A 16,137-nucleotide genomic window follows, 5' to 3' on the forward strand; every position below is an offset into this window, starting at 1 on the left:
TTTGCTTCAACCAGTGATGGAAGGGGAGCTATACAGGCAGGCAGTTGTACCTAATTACTATTTGTATTACAAATCGAGTTAAATGTTTGGATATTCAGTTTAATGATATATAATAAGTTATAAAGTCTATAATTATATTGAAATGGATTTCTTTATAACCCACGCTCTTTTAAATCCTACTTACTGGACCATGAAGAACAGATATAACATCCAGTTAACCGTTAAATTTATTTTGGAATAATAAAAAGTCGTAATAGTCTATTAAAATAACATAATCATAAATTCCTGAATTTAATTTTCAAGAAAAAAAGTATTTAAAACTGCCTTGGTAAATATAGTCAATACCTTTCCCATCACTGCGAATCAGTAATGAAACCGGCAGTCCTCGCTCTCTCATATTTGGTCTTCGGTCTCCGGCTTTAGGTCTCCGTATTCCGTACTCCGCTTTACGTTCTCCGGCGGCGAAGGCGTCGCGTGTACGTCTCTCTGACATTGCCAGGGCCGGAAGGTCTCGCTGGTCTGTCTGTAAAATCAAAAGATGGGTGTTGTGAGTGATTTTTAAATACATTCTGTTGCTTCGAATAAACAGCTCCTGGCGTCATTGGTTTTGTGGCACTTAAACTAAGCCGAAGGACGAACGAAAGGAGTATCCTGCGTGGGAATCCAATTCCACCCTCAGCACCTCCAACTGAATTTTACACAACAACAACAAACAATGGAGGGGAAATCATAGTGAATGCATGTGGGTCGGAGATCGGTTAGCACCCATGTCAAGCCATGCAGCAGACCCTCTCGTACTCATCATCATCGCCATCCCCATCCCCGATGCCCATGCCATCAGCATCTGCAGTAACACCACCGATCCCGAATCCCAGTCCGACAGCGAATCTGAATTTAAATCCAAATCCGACTCCGAGTCCGCGTCCCAGATCCACAGGCGGAGATTCCAGATTTCAGCCGGCCGTCATCCCGGTTGACTATAGCTATCGCACCCATACCACCCGCTCCATACTCTCCGCGCAATCGATGGCACCGTCTACCTTTGCTTCCAACCAGAGCTTTGTGCGCCAACCCTCGGAATCGGATGTCCAGCCGTACAGCAGCCTTTTCGGGGATCCAGTTCCACCGCCCCTTCAACCGGATGACTACTTTGGAACGGCAGCCTTTGAGACATTGCGAACGGGATCTGTCGAGCTGCCCAGCTCCGAGGAGGATGCACTGGTGGCCGCCGTGGCGTTAAATGCATTAATTCCCGGAGCCAGGGAACGCATCTTTCCGAGTGTGCCTTACACGAGGACTCCGAGGGGTTCCCTCCTGCCGTACCTACAGCCGCCAGACATCCAAATTCTTCCCAACTCAAGTGGCGGTTCCAGTTCGGAGCAGCTGGGATCGCCCAATTATCGTCTTTTGGCACCCGAAGACATCCTTAACAAGCCGGATATGTACGATTTGGAGAACGAAGTCGAGGAGTACACGGTGGTAGGTCAAAGGATGTCCTTCGACGATGAGGAAGATGAACCAGCAAGGGCGCCAGGTCAAGCGCCAGCCAAGATGAGTGTGTCCAGCATCAACACAGAGGATCACAGAGGGTGAGTATACTATATCTAATACTAATACTATAACTATATCTTAAATATCAATATCTAATATCTTCCAGTTTACTGAGTGACTCCTATTCGGGCAGGGATTGGTTCCGTCCGGCGCCGCAGCACTTCCCTGAGTTCACGCGTATCCCCCGATTGCGTCCTAGTTCCAAAATGATCATGTCGATGAAACAGGACGAAGGGCCGCTATCACCGCTGGCCACCATGATTCAGGATATGAACAGCTCCAGCAGCGGAGGCGAAGAGCGTGTGGAGCCTAGTGAAAAGATGCTAGTTAGCAGCGACGTTGTACTCTCACCGAAGCAGTATCTAGAGGAGCAGTTGGGTCTGGAAATGGGCAGCCAAAGGCAGTCACCGGAGGATTATGGGATGCCACCACCACCAGCAGCACCACCTCCTTACCACAGAACACTCATGACGGATCAGGAAGATAACCAAAGCGTAGAACCTGCTCTTAGTTTAAAGCGTGAAATGTCACCCATCATTATCAGGGATTCCATACCAATGGGAGGAGATTTTAGGTTGGTAATAAAGATATCTAATTTATAATATAATACAATACCTTCACTTTAGAGTGGATCAACCACGTCCACACAAGAAGACTGCTTTCACCATCCTATCCACGGGCCACCCGCCTCCGTCTGCTCCACGGACTCCACAAAAAACGCCCACCAGCCGAAGACATGCCTCCATTCAGTCAACATCGACGACTACCTCATCGCCGGCCGGTAGGCCACAGATCAGTCCTCGCCGGAAATCAATTTTTGGCTCAGATCCCCGACTGCCTGAGTTGCCCTCATCGCTGGGTTATTCCAGCCACTTCATTCAACAGACCACGGATGATTCGCCACGTCCGTCGGTGCAGTTTAATATGAGCGGACGCCATAGTCGCAGTAAACTGGCCATTCCTCAGAAAGGCATCCTCCAGCAGCGGGACTCACTGACTTCCTCCATCGACACCTTCACGCCTCGGGCTCAAATAAGAAGGGGATCTATGGGTAGGAGTCCCACCCACAGTCTGCCCTATGGCCAAAAGGTCAAGAGTATGGAAACACTACCGCTTATAACAGATCCGCATCGTAGTGCTATTCCTCGCCTGCACTACGGATCAACCATGGAATTGGGAAGTCCGGAACCGGCTGTCTTTCCACCCGGAGCACTGCCGCGACCACTGAAGCCAAATCTGAATCCCACGCGAAAGCAACGCGGTCTTCTGAGGATCATCAACAAGGAGGAGTCGCTCGCCCAAATCCCGCCGCGTTCCAATTGGTGCAGTTTGGATGACCTGAGCAGGCCATCCTTCGATTCGACTCCCAACCAGGCAAGACGTCGCTCCAGTTCCACCTCACCGGAGCGTCGCAGTTCAACGCAAACGGCATCGGATCGCAGGAGCTCCAATCTAAGCAGCGTTACCGCCACGACCTCGGATTTCAGTTTCCGGCGACCAACGCTCTCCTCACTGCCAGCAGCGCAAACTTTGTCTAGGATGCGTCGCAAATCGGTTCAAGCTCCCAGTCCTAACAGGATTCCTAATAGGATACCAAGTTTCGGGCACCGAAGGCAGTCAATCTATCAAAGGGATCGGGAACCTAAGCCACAAAGCAGGCACGGGAAGATTGCCAAGCCCAGCACATTGTCACCCATAATTGGAACACCCAACAAGGACAGTAGCTCGGCACAGAGTCCCACGCATAGATCTTCGCTGATCGGAGATGCTGCTGAGACCCAATCGGAGGTGTCTACGCGGCGAGACTCGCTGTCCCGCATTCCTGTTCGGAAAAGCCCAGAATCACGCTCCAGTTCACCTCTCAAGGATTTCGGCATCACTGCCTCTGGACGAAGCTCTCGTGCTAGCGTTAGTCGGTCCCCTTCCAGAGCTATGCATGCCAGTAGTCGATCTCCTTCAAGGTCCTTGCATCCCAGCAGAACGCCCTCGAGGGAGAGTGGGAGACCAGGCGACTCACGATCTGTTTCCAGAGGTCCACCTTCTAGACCAGGTTCTCGTTTGGATCAGTCCAGCTCCCGTTTGGACAGATCCAGTTCTCGATTAGATAGGTCCAGTTCTCAATTGGATAGGTCCAGTTCCCGTATAGATAGGTCTAACTCCCGCTTGGAAAGATCAAACTCCCGTTTGGATATGTCTATCTCCCGGGGAAACTCTCGTGCTAACTCCCGACTTAGTATTAACTCATCCTCACTGCGATCCTCAAGTATTTCACCCGCCACTATGGCCAGAAACAGGAGCATGCGAGCTACAACGCCAAGTCGCCGGAAATCTATCTCCTTGAGTCCAGCAAGTGCAATGATGGGTCGCCGAAAGTCCATCAGTCCCGATGCACTTGGTCAAAGCAGAAGAGTTACCAGTAGGGGCAAGCCGGAGACCTCAGAGATTCTATCTCGACGGAACTCTCGCTCCCGTATTCCCACCAGATCGACTAAGGTTGCATCTAAGTCCCCGCCGTCTTCGTCCAAGAAGAGATCGAAATCGCCGGAAAAACCCAAAGCAATGGGAACCACACCCAAGAGCAGCAAAGGTGTAAAGGGGGCACCCCCTAAGGGAAGCCCCAAAGCGAAACCAAAGATCCCTGCAAGTGCCAAACCAAAGACCAAGACGGAATCCTCGGTAAAACCACCAGCTAAAAATTCAAAGAAAACTCCGGCTAAAGCTAAGCCAGCCACAGAAGGTAGTAAGCCATCTTCTAAGGGGATCCCAACGAAGAATGGAAAAGTGGAAAAGGGAAAGGAGACGGCTAAGGCTGTTGGCGCCAAGAGCAATGGAAAGGAACCAGTGGCCGCAGTACGGACAAAGTCACAGGAGACCAAAGGTAAACCCGCTGGAGGAACCACAACGGAGACCAAAAAGCCTACTACCGCAAAAACACATGGAATAACGTTGGATAAGGGAGCTAATGGTTCTGATTCCGTTGTTGGAATACCTCCACTGGCTGCCCAAGTCGGAAATGCAGTGCTCCAGGCAGTTGAAGCAGTTCCTGCGGTGACCAGCGAGGTTCCCATACCCTCAACACCGGGTGGCAAAGGATCTGGCGGTGGCAATATGTCCAAATTGGTGCGCATGAGCTCCAGGATGAGCCTGCTGAGCAATAAGAGCAACAAAAATCGATCGGATTCCCCTCAAAACCGAAAGGTGGCCACAGTGCAAGAACATGCCAACGAAATACAAGGTGGGTCTTTATATTCCCTAAAAAACATCTAAGTAACTACCTTTACTTCCAGAAACAGTAGGATCCAGTTCTCAGCCCATGTCCAATGATGCCGCTGCCATTCTGGAAAAGTCACAAAAGACCTTGGAAAATATTCAAAAAACAGTCACCGAGGCCACCGACGAGATCCACAAGACCATAACCGAAAATCTCACCGATCTAAAAAGCCTGGAAAATGACCTTGCTGCCGATCCTTCCCCCACTCCCAGTTCTGGCACCACCATGGCTAGACCAGGGGAATCCGCCTCCCGAACAGGCACGGCCGATGGCAGTATTGCTCCTCAGAGTTCAGGCGAGTTGCCCAAATCTCCATTTCCTCCTACGCAACCCATCGAAGCATCTGTTTCGGTTTTACATCCCAATGAAAGCGCTTCCGAGCGAATAGCCAGTGTACCCGAGGTAGAGTTAGAGAGCTCTGATCTTCCAACGGTTCTAGACGCATCCGAATCCGATCTGGGTGCAAATGTAATGCCCACACCCGAAAGTGGAGCAGACTTCAAGGTGGACGCAAAACGACGATCTCCAGACGGTCAGGGAGGATCTACAGCGGGCAGCGGCGGTCTTGCAAAGTAAGTAATGAAAAGTAAAGTTAGGAAAATCTTTACAGGATTAGAAGGTCTAGGAAAATGACAAATGGGTTTACTTAGAATACTTTTAGACAGGTTCTTAAGGGGTTTCAAACTTCAAGAGACTAGCACCACCTTGTAAGTTTTTCAAAAGGTACTCTAACCATCTAAGTACTCATCAAAATATTGATCTTATCACATTTGTTTTTGAAAAAATCTACTTTCGACTTTAAGTTCATATTCCTTTACACTAACAGTAGTTCGTGTTAATATTTTCTAGCTCAAACTATAAGCTCACTAAATGCCTTGAAAAATGTAGTTACCCTACGCTCTATCTGACCAACAAAAAACATATTTACACATCACATTTTATTGATAGAACCTTTAAACTCTATAAGGTTAAGTTCCAATGTCTATCAATGACCTTTGAGAACCCCCAATATTTCTCACTAGGCATACTAAATATACTTCGCAAAACCCCTTGAGAATCGTGCTTGCTCTGTTATTGTCAACAAAAGACCCACAAAGAAACCTTTACTAAAGGTTCGCTATGACCATTATGAATATTCATCAGTCGAGCCTCCATCGAATCTGTCCGGTACAGCTAAACTAGAATTTGAATTTCTCGGCGGGAAGGCTGGTTGATACTTCTAGTAATAGTACTAACATTTTGCCTCGAGCCTAGGGTCCCGACATAAAGCACCAGCCAAGGCTTACAGCGCCTGGCCAGCCAATTTACATACAGGAAACCCCCACAGAGGTGGGGAATGGGCCAACAACTATGATACATAAAACTTTACAGTGCCGTGTGGGCAGGAGTTCCGTGCTCTAGACGCTGCTGGCACAGGTCCGTCAAGCCACTCATAAGTGCGTCAATAAATTTCAGAGAGAACATGGGGTAGTATGGGTTGGCCAAGACCCTTGGCCACCGCCCAAGAAGACCGCCTTTGAGGAAATCCGTTCGTCGGCAGGTCGCGAAGTCCCAATCGCCGTCGCAGTCGGCGAAGGTAACGATGTCCTTCACTGCATTGTTTTCCAACCATGCGAGACCCGCAAGAAACCGTGTGACCGACCAGTAACAGTGTGGATTCCCTGAGGGGAAATAAAATTTCTCCTAGGATAGTTAGTCCACTCTTGGCTAGCGTCCACTGTACAGTATAGCGTGCGCGGAAAACAGGGGAAAAGTATTTTCGCAACACGGCTTAAGTTTCTTGCCGCAATAACAAATCAGTTCGGGCCGGACAATCGCGCCAACCGCAGCACTTACTCGCTGGGAAATTCCTTCCGAAAGTTGGGAAACTCCACGCCAGTCGAAGATTTCCCAGCAATTAATACGAAATAACCACTCAGATAATTCGCAAATTCGAAATGCTTAACGGAACGCCCAATAACGCGGTCATTTACACGGTGGATCTGGCCCAGGATCCGTTCATCGATGGGGACAAGTACTTTTTTAGGTAATTAAGAACGAGATCCAATTATAACTTATCGGCTGAAGTCATCTGCCAGCGGGTAAATAAACGCACTGACCTTCTAGAGGCATTTAGGCCCACAAAAACTACGCCAAGAATGTGCGGAAAAGTTACTCCATTCATTTCGACTGTCTCGCAGTATTGTTTGAATTTCGACCGGAGCGGGTCAAATAAATTGCCGACCTCCAAATTGCGTTTGGTCGTTGGCTCGTGCACAACGGAATTACAGGCGTTCTGGTTCAGGAATATATATACATATATGTACATATATAATATATACACGTGAACACTTTCATTTGCCAGCCACGGGCATGGACCCATAAAGAAATTGTGTAAGCGTCCAAAAAGCAAAACTCTCGTGACATATTTTAGTGGGTTGTGGCATATTCAAAATCGACCCAAAAACGAAACTTTATTATGCCAAGATTAAAGTTCAAAAGCCAAAGATTTAACATTACACGCTACTAACTAGTGCAACTGCATTATTCATAACTTAAAGATACTAGATAAACGACTTCACGTGTGGGCATCCTTAGGCCCACGCTAATGGTAATTCACTTCCGAAGGTGATTATATTTCATGCCAGCAAAGTGCGGAAGTGATTCAGGACTATCCCACAAACTTGAACTTTCCAATCATACAGCACTTCCGTTGCTTGGCACTTGGCCAATCCCTGAAGCCATAAAAGCTTATATCCGGTCGGCTGATAGTCAAGGACAATGGGCTGGTTACTTTACACCATGTCATAATCGGTCTAGTCGTTATGGCTTCTATACTAAAACCTTATAAAGGTGTTAAATACTTTAAAACTTGTTAAAAAGAGGTTGTACCACAAAAATCACTTTGGGCTTAAAAACACTTATTACGGTTCGAGTACAGAAATGAAAGTGTGAATATAAAAGTAGCCCAAAATAAATTAACTTTTTTATATTGATTGACTTAGAGTTTTCGTAATGGGAGCACATTTTCAGGCAGTTTAGAAAAATAAATATAATATTTTTTTAAACATTAGGGCTGTTGGGTAATCTTACATTTTATTTTGTCGGTCATAAAAATATATCTATGTTTGTCCTAATTAAAATATTCCTTTCCTCGCATCCCGTTTGAATTAGAAGCAGCAGTCAGGAGTTTCTCGAGGACAAGGATAATGCCAAAAAAGGGGGCCTGTGCGGATGCTGTTCCAAGCTGTTCATGCCCTGCCGTCGATCACGCTGCTCCCGTTGCTGTCGTCGACGTGAAAGGAACCAATCTGCTGAGGATCAACCTGTCCTGTGGAGCGGCAGCAGCAGTGCCACTACGGCCACCAATGTCCAAGTGATTGATGAGACCAAGCCGAAGCGGAAGAAGGCCACCGATTGGCTAAAGTCCAGCTGCTGCCGGAGCTGTCGCAAGAAACCTCCCTCCGAGGAGGATATTGTCCAGGAGGAAGTTACTAAGCAGGGAAAGCAGGAGGCCAAAATGAGCACGGGACCAAAGGCACGAGGTAAATGCGGCCTCTGCCTGAGCAAGGTGTTCTGCTGTCGTTCGGTCAACAAGGTCGATCCCACCACGGGCGATGAGACGGAGCTGAGCAAGTGCTGCTTTTGCATACCATGTCGTCGAGGCAGTAAACCCAACAAAAAGGGAAGCACCGTTTCATGGCGAGATCAAGACCCTGAGCTGGGCATCAAGCCCACCGAGTCATCTGTGGTGGAAGGCGCCTCTGAAGCAGCAATATCTGCATCAGCTGATGCTGGGAATAATGAAGTAAAAGAGTGAGTATTTCATTGAAATTCTCAAGTGTTCCCACAAATTTTAATTTATTTAAATTTAATTAAATTGTGCAGTTTTGATAAGTTAATATACATAGATACATAATAAATAAAATTCAACTTTATTTTAGGGGATGCTGCAAGCGCTTCTGGCTTATGTTGTTGTGCTGCCGCAAGAAGAAGCGTCGGGAGTCCAATGCTCGAAGGCAGAGTATCAAGGCGCCGCCACCCAGCGAGGCAAGTTTTTCATTAAAACAAGCCAAAACTTTATTTTAAAATCCTTTCCCTGCAAACAGGATACCCGTAAAAAGCTGCACGTGGACCTGGTGGAGTACTCATCCAAGATGAAAGGAGCTATCCCAGTGCTGCCGCTGTACTTGGCCTGGTTCTGCGCATTTTGTAATGTGGTTTTCCCAGGTCTAGGTGGGTAGTCTAAATTCTGAATTCAAGAAGGTATTAAAACAGATGTATTCCGTAATTTAGGAACCCTTCTCTCCGGACTCTTTTGCCTGTGCGTGGGCATTCCACGCTTCTCACAATTTGACAGTGCTCGTGCCAGGATTGGATCCTTTATCATCAACATCATTGTGGCCGTATCGCAGTTCTTCTGCGTGCTGTTCTGCTTTGTGGGATGGGGCTGGTCCATTTGGTGGGGCACCATAATGCTAAAATGTGCAAGTAAGCGAAAATTTCACCATATTAAAATTCGTTCCCTCATCAAGATTTGCTTTCCTTCTTCAGAGAAACTAAGCAAAATCAAAAAGGTGGAGCGTTTGGAGCTGGAGGAGGAGCAGCGACAGGCGCAATTGGCGGAGGCAGGGAAGAACGGCGATGCTGAGGCGGCGAAGACATAGTCCTCCGAACCCGGAGATAACTAAGTTGCTTTTTATACCATTGTGTACATACTTTTGTACAAAACATGTAGATTCCACAAAAACATGCACTTCCACATGAACTTCCAGGTTAAGCGAAATGGAACAGAACTTCCTTTGAACAAGAGATACATAAAAGTAAATGTATTAAAATCATTAAACTTCCACTGAAATATTATAGTTTTTTATTCCTGGCCAAAAGGCGGCATAACTTGTTTGTTACTTTTAAATAATTTTCAGGTTTGCAGTATTTCTTAAAAACGTAATTCACTCTCGTTATTTGAATTTCCGTTAGCCAAAGGCGTAATAGAATTGGAGGACTAACGCTCCTGAAGCTAATCACTAAACGATAAGATAACTTTTTAATAATTACCTCACAGAACTTAAAATGACAACTGCATATAAAAAATAGGTAAACAAATTTAAAATGTCCCTTAAAGCTAATCTTAAAAAGAATCTAAATTCTCTGCAGAAGTTCATACAAAATTTCAGTAATCCCCCTATTAATTTTCATACGGTGTGACCCTATGTAGTTTGTTTCCATAGGCATATGGATTTTTTGCAGTGCGGTAACACCGATTCGTTCTTTATAGTACGGCGTTCATTAAAAAAACACGACGTCAACTTGCTATTTGCAAAAAATTTGGCCGTAAAAAATGTCGCACCTCGTGAAAATGGAAAACGGACAGAGCCAGACCATCCAGGAGATGCTGGGCTGCATCGAGCGGTAAAAGTTTGACAAGTTCCCGGAATATTAGTCAGTACAAAAACATAACCTCTCTTTTCCCGCAGCTACAATCCGGATCATCTGAAAACACTGGAGGCATATGTGCAGGATCAGGCAAAGAACAACACCTACGATTTGGAAGCCAATCTGGCCGTGCTGAAGCTGTACCAATTCAACCCGCACATGCTGAACTTCGATATCACGTACACAATCCTGCTTAAATCTCTGACCAGCTTGCCGCACACGGATTTCGTGATGGCCAAGTGCCTGTTGTTGCCTCAGCAGATGAAGGACGAGAATGTACAGACAATCATAGACCTGGCTGATATTCTGGAGCGGGCTGACTTCACTCTCTTCTGGCAGCGCGCTGAGGTGAACCGCAGCATGTTCCGACACATTTCTGGCTTCCACGATTCCATTCGCAAGTTTGTCTCGCATGTGGTGGGCACCACCTTCCAAACAATCCGCAAGGACCTTCTTAAGGAACTGCTCGGAGGAATCGAGGACTCAACGCTGGAGAGCTGGATCAAACGGAACGGCTGGAAGCACCAAGGACAGGGAATCGTCGTTGTGGCCACCCAAGACGACAAGATCAAGACGAAGAACATCACGGAGAAGATCGAGTTCGACAATGTTGGTGCCCTAATGGCCCAGTGCCTGTAAGAACCTCCTCCGCGTTTATAGTCCATGTCTACATTTCTACGAATAGTAATTAACGGAAACAAAATAAAAGCCTGTCCGTACAGCTAAATAATTTTGTTGTTTATTCTCGATCAGAGCCGCTCTCCAGGCTGCTCCCACTCACGATCAGACTTCCGGAACTACCGACCTTAAAACGTACACGTACAGAACTAATAAAGCGCTATCCTATTTATGACTGCTTTTTGAACTTTTTCAATATGGGAAATATTTTATCGAATGCATCGTAGATCTCCTGGCGCACTTTGGCTCCTGTAAGCACAACCTTTCCGGACACGAAGATGAGGAGCACGATTCGGGGTCGCACCATACGATAAATGAGGCCGGGGAACAACTCTGGTTCGTAACTGCTGAAGTTGCAATGGGTCAGCACCAGGCCTTCCAAGCGGATGGGAAACTTGACATCGCAGGAGCCGACCATGTTTTGAATTTTAAAGTCGAGGAACTTTGCCTGCAAGGGAGAAAGCGTTAGAGAATTGTATAGAAGATTACTTTATCTATTTCTTACAGGGAACCCGAGCTTCTGGATAATGCGCGCATATTTTCTTGCCGCCAATCTCGAATCGTCTTCGCTCTTTGCCCCCGTGCACACCATTTTGCCGGAGCTGAAGATTAGGGCAGTGGTTCGGGGTTCTCGGATACGCATAATAACGGCAGCAAATCGTTTAGGGTTGTACTCGGCATTCCTCGCGTGCAGTGCTATTTTCTTGAGGTCCAGTTTACAACACAGATTCACAGTAGACACAATATTTTGCAGTTGTGGGACAATTCCAGGATCCGCAGATCCCGGCGTGGCTGGTGTCATGGGCGTGGAAGGGCCCATTGTCTGGTGGATATTGCTGAGGGCGTCTCCGGCACCCGAACCACCCACACTTCGCTCGCTCATTGGCATCATGTGGGCCATCATACTTTGGGGTGTCTGCGGCTGCATCATAGACTGCGGTGTGCTTCCTCCACCTCCGGGCGCCTGACTCTGAAGTTGCTGCTGCTGATAAGATACCGACGGCTGGTAGCTTTGCATCTGCTTGTGGGCCAGCGGGATCGATGGTTCGTGGCCGAATAAGCCAGATCCTCCGGTATCAGACTGTTGTTGTTGCTGCTGTTGCACGGAACCAGAACCGGGGGCCGGCATCACCGGATCCGGTTGCGAAACAGCTGGAGGATGATACACTGGATTGGCCACAATCTGCTGGTCCGCTTCCATCTGGTGGAGCGGCGTTCCGATGCTCGGAATCGAGAAGTTGGGGCTAAGCATTTGATCCATCTTGTAGATGGTTTATTGTAGTCTCGGCGGGATTCTGTAAAACTCAATTCAAGGCAGCTGAACTCGAGCGACTGGTAATATCCGGATAAATTTGCATGCCAATGGAGCGGGGAAAAATAATAATAATGCAGCCGCCTTCGTAGTTGTACCTGTGGCTCCTTCCGTGTGAATGCCAGAAGCAGGGTTGCATTTTGGCGGACCTACCGATAATTGGCTGAGCATTACGTATAGCATTACGTTTTCTAACATTTTTAAGAATATGTTTATGAGGTGACTGAAAATTACTATTATTTTGTAAGTACAGGGTCGGTAACAAGACGAAATATATATATAAAAAAAAAACTGAAATCTTTCTTCCTTTTTTTGTTTATTTTTTAAGTTTGTATTCCTTTTGATAATTTCAAGTAATTACGAAAAGGGAATTTCTTTTACGTTTTAATCTACCAACTACGTTTTTACTTATCCGTTATTAAAATGGCTCACTTTTTAAATGTCTTAAAGAAAAAGAGCTGGAAAAGTTGTATGACATTGGTTTTATTGCTTAGTAGTTCAACAGTGCAGAATATGAGAAAATACATAAGATACAAATTGGTTTCAAAATAAATTATGTGAATTCAGACTAAATTAAAAACACTAGTTCAAAAGTAAAAATGAGTTGTCATGGGCGCTTTACCTTATTATTTAATTAGGACATTGACATTTTTGACCATCAATTAAATGGTAATTAAGCTGAAAAACAAAATGAGGACACCGCCCATGCTGAAGCCCAGAGGTGAACAGGCCAAACTCGTGGCAGATGTCTTCGATGAATGAGTGTAAGTATTGCCATGCTCATCGGTGTAAACATGTTGCCCACTTGAGGGTGAACTTTGGAAGGTACCTTCCACTCCAGGTACTGTGTAGGGTCCTTCGTTCTGACCCCGTATATAAATCCCGTTTCCAGGTGTTCCGAAATCATGAGGGCCATTTCTCCCATCATAATTCTGCTGCGCATTTGTCGCTTGACGAGAAGAGAGTTTAATTTCATTTCGCTTTTCTAAAAAACTTCCCACACTCAACTTACCGGCAAACAACAGACAGCCCACAACAAAAATAAACAAAACAAACGATCTCATGATGCACTTTCCAGTCACTAAGCTCAATTCCAACTGAGAGCATTCTGTTTATTCAAAGTATATTTATACGAGCCGGCCAAAAGATGAGCTTTTGCCAATTAGCTGTTGAGAACCATGACATCACAGCTTAGGATGCAAAAATGAATTCGAAATTAAGCTTTCAATACATGATCTTTCTTATTACAAATAACAACAAATGCCCTAATTTCAAAATAGAAACCCCTATTGGCAATATACTCGTATATTATTTTGCGCATGCCTTTACCCAGCTAATGAAATTTTTAAATTTAGTTCAATAGCTTGGGAAGAGAAAGCAAAGAAAGAGTGCAACATATGGGAGCAGATATACTGAGCTATTTATGCATATATAGACTCACAGAATCATTATATAATATGCACCCAAAACAAACGAAAAAATGTGCAAGAGAGGCAATATTTCAAAACTAAACATTTCGAATCCTGAAAAATAAGATACGTTTTGCCAAAAACCCAGTACGTTTTCAGAAGTGTGTTAAATTTTTTTTGGAACTAAAATCTGCAAAATTTAAGTACTACAGAAAAAAAAGTTTTAAAACGAAATGGAAAAGGTTTGCCAGTTTTTTCGAAACAACTATGTGCTGGCCAACTGCGAGGATGCTATCTACAAAAGGTCGTTCTCCCTGAATTTATCTCACTACCAAATGTCCGAAGTTCCGGACATCATCGAGCAGTGCGAGACGCTGATGAAGCTATTCCTCAACCAAAACAAGTTGACAAAGGTGGGACTATTCGAAATTAAATATAAATACATAATAACTAGTATCACATTGACAGATTCCATCATCCATTGGCAGTTTGATGCGTCTGCAAGTCCTCACTTTGGATTACAATAAACTGAATGAATTCCCGCTCTGCGTATGCCGCCTGGTCCGTCTAAAGTTTCTCAACATCAGCTGCAATAGCATATGTTATTTGCCTCCGGAATTTGGCTATCTGACCCAGTTAGAAACCTTCTGGTGCAATAATACCGGACTTTTGGAACTACCCTCTGAAATTCGGAACTGCGAACACCTCGAAACGTTGGGAGTGAGAGGTAATCCTTTGAAGCGGTTGCCCGACGCTATTGGTGCTCTGTCGTCGCTCCGTTGGTTCACCGCCGAAGGCTGCGAGCTCAACGATGTTCCATTGACAATGGCATTGCTGGGAAATTTGGTGCACCTGAATCTCAAGGGGAATAGACTGAAACGATTGCCCAGGATGCTAATGGCCATGCAAAAGCTGCGATTCGTCTTCCTTAACGAGAACAAAATTGACGAGCTGCCTACGAGATCACAGTTGGAAGAACTGAGCACACTTCATATGCTAAACTTGTCCAAGAATCCTATTAGCCTTCATCACGACCTGCAGCTAATGGCTTTGGTGAGTCCTTAGTCATGTGATGTGTTGGTTTTAGGATATTTTTACATATCTTACAGCGCCAGACGAACCTCTATGTGGATATGCCGGTAGATCCGACCTTACCCTGCGATGGCCTTTCCAGTCGAGCTAGTCTCAACACACAGGATCAGCAGGAGGATCAGGCTCGAGGAGCTGGTCAAGATATAGATTCCTCCGACTGGGCTAACAGTGTGCGCACTAGCGAACTGGACACAACGGATGAGAGTACGCTGGAGAACAATATCGAGGACCTGAGTGTCATGCTGCCGGAAATGTCCCGCTTTGTTACCACCTTTTAAGAAACATCATTTTGATGGAAGTGTGATATTATGTAGCACGCATAAAACTGTGGTTTATTCCCTACAACTGGGTGTTTTGTACATGTACCTCTAACAATCGTAGCGCTTTAAAATGCACATTGGTTAAGTGGAAATTGGGCTTATGGGGTACCAGGTTAACTTGACATCTTCTTCATCAGCTCCTCGTCCTGCATGGACATGGCCGTGAGCTTCTTGCCGATCTTCTCGTGAATATCCAGGTACTTGGCCACGCAACGATCGATGCAGACCATCTCACCCTTGCCTGAAACATAGATATATCGTTATATGTATATTTGAAATTGATTTTTAGAATACCTGTATAGCTTGTTTGACTTATGAAAAAAACTAACTTCTATTGCAATCATATTAATTCAAGTAGGTGAAACTGCATGACGATATACATACATGAATACATATTTTACATAAAGCCTATGTTTATGCCCCATATCTACATATTTCTAGCTCTCCGACCAACATGTAGTACTCACCTAACTCCGATTCTGAGTAGCGGGGCGGAATACACTTCTTGTGGCAAGCGTTCGTCATGCGGTTATATAAATCGGACATCATTTCGATCTCCATCTCCTGCATTAGCTGCAACTTAGCCTGGTCGGCGGAGCTGATCTGGGGCAATGCCATCTTTGTGTTTGGATGTTTTTCAAGGTTTTATATAGTGGATGCTACGGGTTAGTAGTCAAATCGTCTGTCCGATGCTTGTGCTGAGTCGTAATCGCCCTGGTTTGCCTTCCTCATGCGCTCACGTACTCGCATGCTCTCGTAACGCCGGTTCTCAACGGATTGTTTCGACAGAACAAAAGCGTACACGCCACCCACAGTGAGAACAGTCCTGGTTTACGAATTCAGAATTTTCATTAAGTAATGTTAAAACCTGTGCCAACACTCTAAAAGGTTTTCTATACGTACCAGCAAACAGCAATTCGACCTGCGTTGCCCAACGACATAGCCTGCTACGAAAATTCGACACACTAACGCCTTTCGATGAATGTTACGCGGGATTTTTTATCATTGGCACGTGTGACAGTTGGGGCAATGGGGTATTCTTTTTAATACAGACTCTCTAAATTGGGAAAAAATGTTTTGTGTTTGAAA

At 45.6% G+C, this 16,137-nt stretch overlaps 7 protein-coding genes across 8 annotated transcripts; 3 read left to right on the forward strand and 4 right to left on the reverse strand.

Annotated features, from left to right (window-relative positions):
* Positions 1 to 777: 777 nt before the first annotated feature.
* LOC108112358 (protein stum) lies at positions 778 to 9,664 on the forward strand. Its single transcript, XM_017222186.2, has 9 exons — positions 778 to 1,589; positions 1,658 to 2,125; positions 2,178 to 4,786; positions 4,839 to 5,394; positions 7,976 to 8,617; positions 8,746 to 8,851; positions 8,911 to 9,037; positions 9,098 to 9,292; positions 9,356 to 9,664. The coding sequence occupies exons 1-9, from the start codon at positions 778 to 780 to the stop codon at positions 9,466 to 9,468; spliced, it is 5,628 nt and encodes a 1,875-aa protein (XP_017077675.1). The 3' UTR covers positions 9,469 to 9,664.
* Positions 9,665 to 10,054: 390 nt separating this feature from the next.
* LOC108113275 (eukaryotic translation initiation factor 3 subunit K) lies at positions 10,055 to 10,964 on the forward strand. The gene is made up of 2 exons (XM_017223824.1): positions 10,055 to 10,213; positions 10,279 to 10,964. The coding sequence occupies exons 1-2, from the start codon at positions 10,143 to 10,145 to the stop codon at positions 10,874 to 10,876; spliced, it is 669 nt and encodes a 222-aa protein (XP_017079313.1). The 5' UTR covers positions 10,055 to 10,142; the 3' UTR covers positions 10,877 to 10,964.
* LOC108113274 (TATA-box-binding protein) lies at positions 10,955 to 12,352 on the reverse strand. Its single transcript, XM_017223822.1, has 2 exons — positions 11,421 to 12,352; positions 10,955 to 11,363 (listed from the first exon to the last, which is right to left on the reverse strand). The coding sequence occupies exons 1-2, from the start codon at positions 12,174 to 12,176 to the stop codon at positions 11,085 to 11,087; spliced, it is 1,035 nt and encodes a 344-aa protein (XP_017079311.1). The 5' UTR covers positions 12,177 to 12,352; the 3' UTR covers positions 10,955 to 11,084.
* A 342-nt stretch (positions 12,353 to 12,694) lies between these two features.
* Positions 12,695 to 13,448, reverse strand: LOC108113294 (immune-induced peptides). The gene is made up of 2 exons (XM_017223845.1): positions 13,240 to 13,448; positions 12,695 to 13,176 (listed from the first exon to the last, which is right to left on the reverse strand). The coding sequence occupies exons 1-2, from the start codon at positions 13,289 to 13,291 to the stop codon at positions 12,890 to 12,892; spliced, it is 339 nt and encodes a 112-aa protein (XP_017079334.1). The 5' UTR covers positions 13,292 to 13,448; the 3' UTR covers positions 12,695 to 12,889.
* A 169-nt stretch (positions 13,449 to 13,617) lies between these two features.
* Positions 13,618 to 15,070, forward strand: LOC108113293 (plant intracellular Ras-group-related LRR protein 7). Of its 2 annotated transcripts, none has more exons than XM_017223842.2 (3): positions 13,618 to 14,049; positions 14,105 to 14,689; positions 14,746 to 15,070. In XM_017223842.2, exons 1-3 carry the CDS (start codon positions 13,870 to 13,872, stop codon positions 15,004 to 15,006), a joined length of 1,026 nt encoding a protein of 341 aa, XP_017079331.1. In that variant the 5' UTR covers positions 13,618 to 13,869; the 3' UTR covers positions 15,007 to 15,070. The 2 variants fall into 2 exon arrangements, with proteins under 2 accessions (XP_017079331.1, XP_017079332.1); XM_017223843.1 differs by having other exon boundaries at positions 13,974 to 14,049; positions 14,125 to 14,689.
* LOC108113295 (mitochondrial import inner membrane translocase subunit Tim10) lies at positions 15,035 to 15,666 on the reverse strand. The gene is made up of 2 exons (XM_017223846.2): positions 15,516 to 15,666; positions 15,035 to 15,289 (listed from the first exon to the last, which is right to left on the reverse strand). Exons 1-2 carry the CDS (start codon positions 15,664 to 15,666, stop codon positions 15,162 to 15,164), a joined length of 279 nt encoding a protein of 92 aa, XP_017079335.1. The 3' UTR covers positions 15,035 to 15,161.
* Positions 15,667 to 15,714: 48 nt separating this feature from the next.
* LOC108113296 lies at positions 15,715 to 16,085 on the reverse strand. Its single transcript, XM_017223847.2, has 2 exons — positions 15,952 to 16,085; positions 15,715 to 15,874 (listed from the first exon to the last, which is right to left on the reverse strand). Exons 1-2 carry the CDS (start codon positions 15,987 to 15,989, stop codon positions 15,715 to 15,717), a joined length of 198 nt encoding a protein of 65 aa, XP_017079336.1. The 5' UTR covers positions 15,990 to 16,085.
* Between the last annotated feature and the right edge of the window lie 52 nt (positions 16,086 to 16,137).

The sequence above is a fragment of the Drosophila eugracilis genome, unplaced genomic scaffold, assembly GCF_018153835.1.
Source record: "Drosophila eugracilis isolate 14026-0451.02 unplaced genomic scaffold, ASM1815383v1 contig_90, whole genome shotgun sequence".
Taxonomy (NCBI): Eukaryota; Metazoa; Arthropoda; class Insecta; order Diptera; family Drosophilidae; genus Drosophila; species Drosophila eugracilis.

Coding starts and splice junctions, on each gene's coding strand:
- LOC108113275 (XM_017223824.1), top strand. CDS start 10,143: ATGTCGCACCTCGTGAAAATGGAAAACGGACAGAGCCAGACCATCCAG. Junction 10,214..10,278: donor ATGCTGGGCTGCATCGAGCG/GTAAAAGTTTGA, acceptor CTTTTCCCGCAG/CTACAATCCGGATCATCTGA.
- LOC108113294 (XM_017223845.1), bottom strand. CDS start 13,291: ATGAGATCGTTTGTTTTGTTTATTTTTGTTGTGGGCTGTCTGTTGTTT. Junction 13,177..13,239: donor GGGCTGTCTGTTGTTTGCCG/GTAAGTTGAGTG, acceptor CTTCTCGTCAAG/CGACAAATGCGCAGCAGAAT.
- LOC108113274 (XM_017223822.1), bottom strand. CDS start 12,176: ATGGATCAAATGCTTAGCCCCAACTTCTCGATTCCGAGCATCGGAACG. Junction 11,364..11,420: donor TCCAGAAGCTCGGGTTCCCT/GTAAGAAATAGA, acceptor TCTCCCTTGCAG/GCAAAGTTCCTCGACTTTAA.
- LOC108113293 (XM_017223842.2), top strand. CDS start 13,870: ATGGAAAAGGTTTGCCAGTTTTTTCGAAACAACTATGTGCTGGCCAAC. Junction 14,050..14,104: donor ACCAAAACAAGTTGACAAAG/GTGGGACTATTC, acceptor TCACATTGACAG/ATTCCATCATCCATTGGCAG. Junction 14,690..14,745: donor ACCTGCAGCTAATGGCTTTG/GTGAGTCCTTAG, acceptor CATATCTTACAG/CGCCAGACGAACCTCTATGT.
- LOC108113295 (XM_017223846.2), bottom strand. CDS start 15,666: ATGGCATTGCCCCAGATCAGCTCCGCCGACCAGGCTAAGTTGCAGCTA. Junction 15,290..15,515: donor CTACTCAGAATCGGAGTTAG/GTGAGTACTACA, acceptor TCTATGTTTCAG/GCAAGGGTGAGATGGTCTGC.
- LOC108113296 (XM_017223847.2), bottom strand. CDS start 15,989: ATGTCGTTGGGCAACGCAGGTCGAATTGCTGTTTGCTG. Junction 15,875..15,951: donor GGTCGAATTGCTGTTTGCTG/GTACGTATAGAA, acceptor TTCGTAAACCAG/GACTGTTCTCACTGTGGGTG.
- LOC108112358 (XM_017222186.2), top strand. CDS start 778: ATGCAGCAGACCCTCTCGTACTCATCATCATCGCCATCCCCATCCCCG. Junction 4,787..4,838: donor ACATGCCAACGAAATACAAG/GTGGGTCTTTAT, acceptor CTTTACTTCCAG/AAACAGTAGGATCCAGTTCT. Junction 9,293..9,355: donor CATAATGCTAAAATGTGCAA/GTAAGCGAAAAT, acceptor TTCCTTCTTCAG/AGAAACTAAGCAAAATCAAA.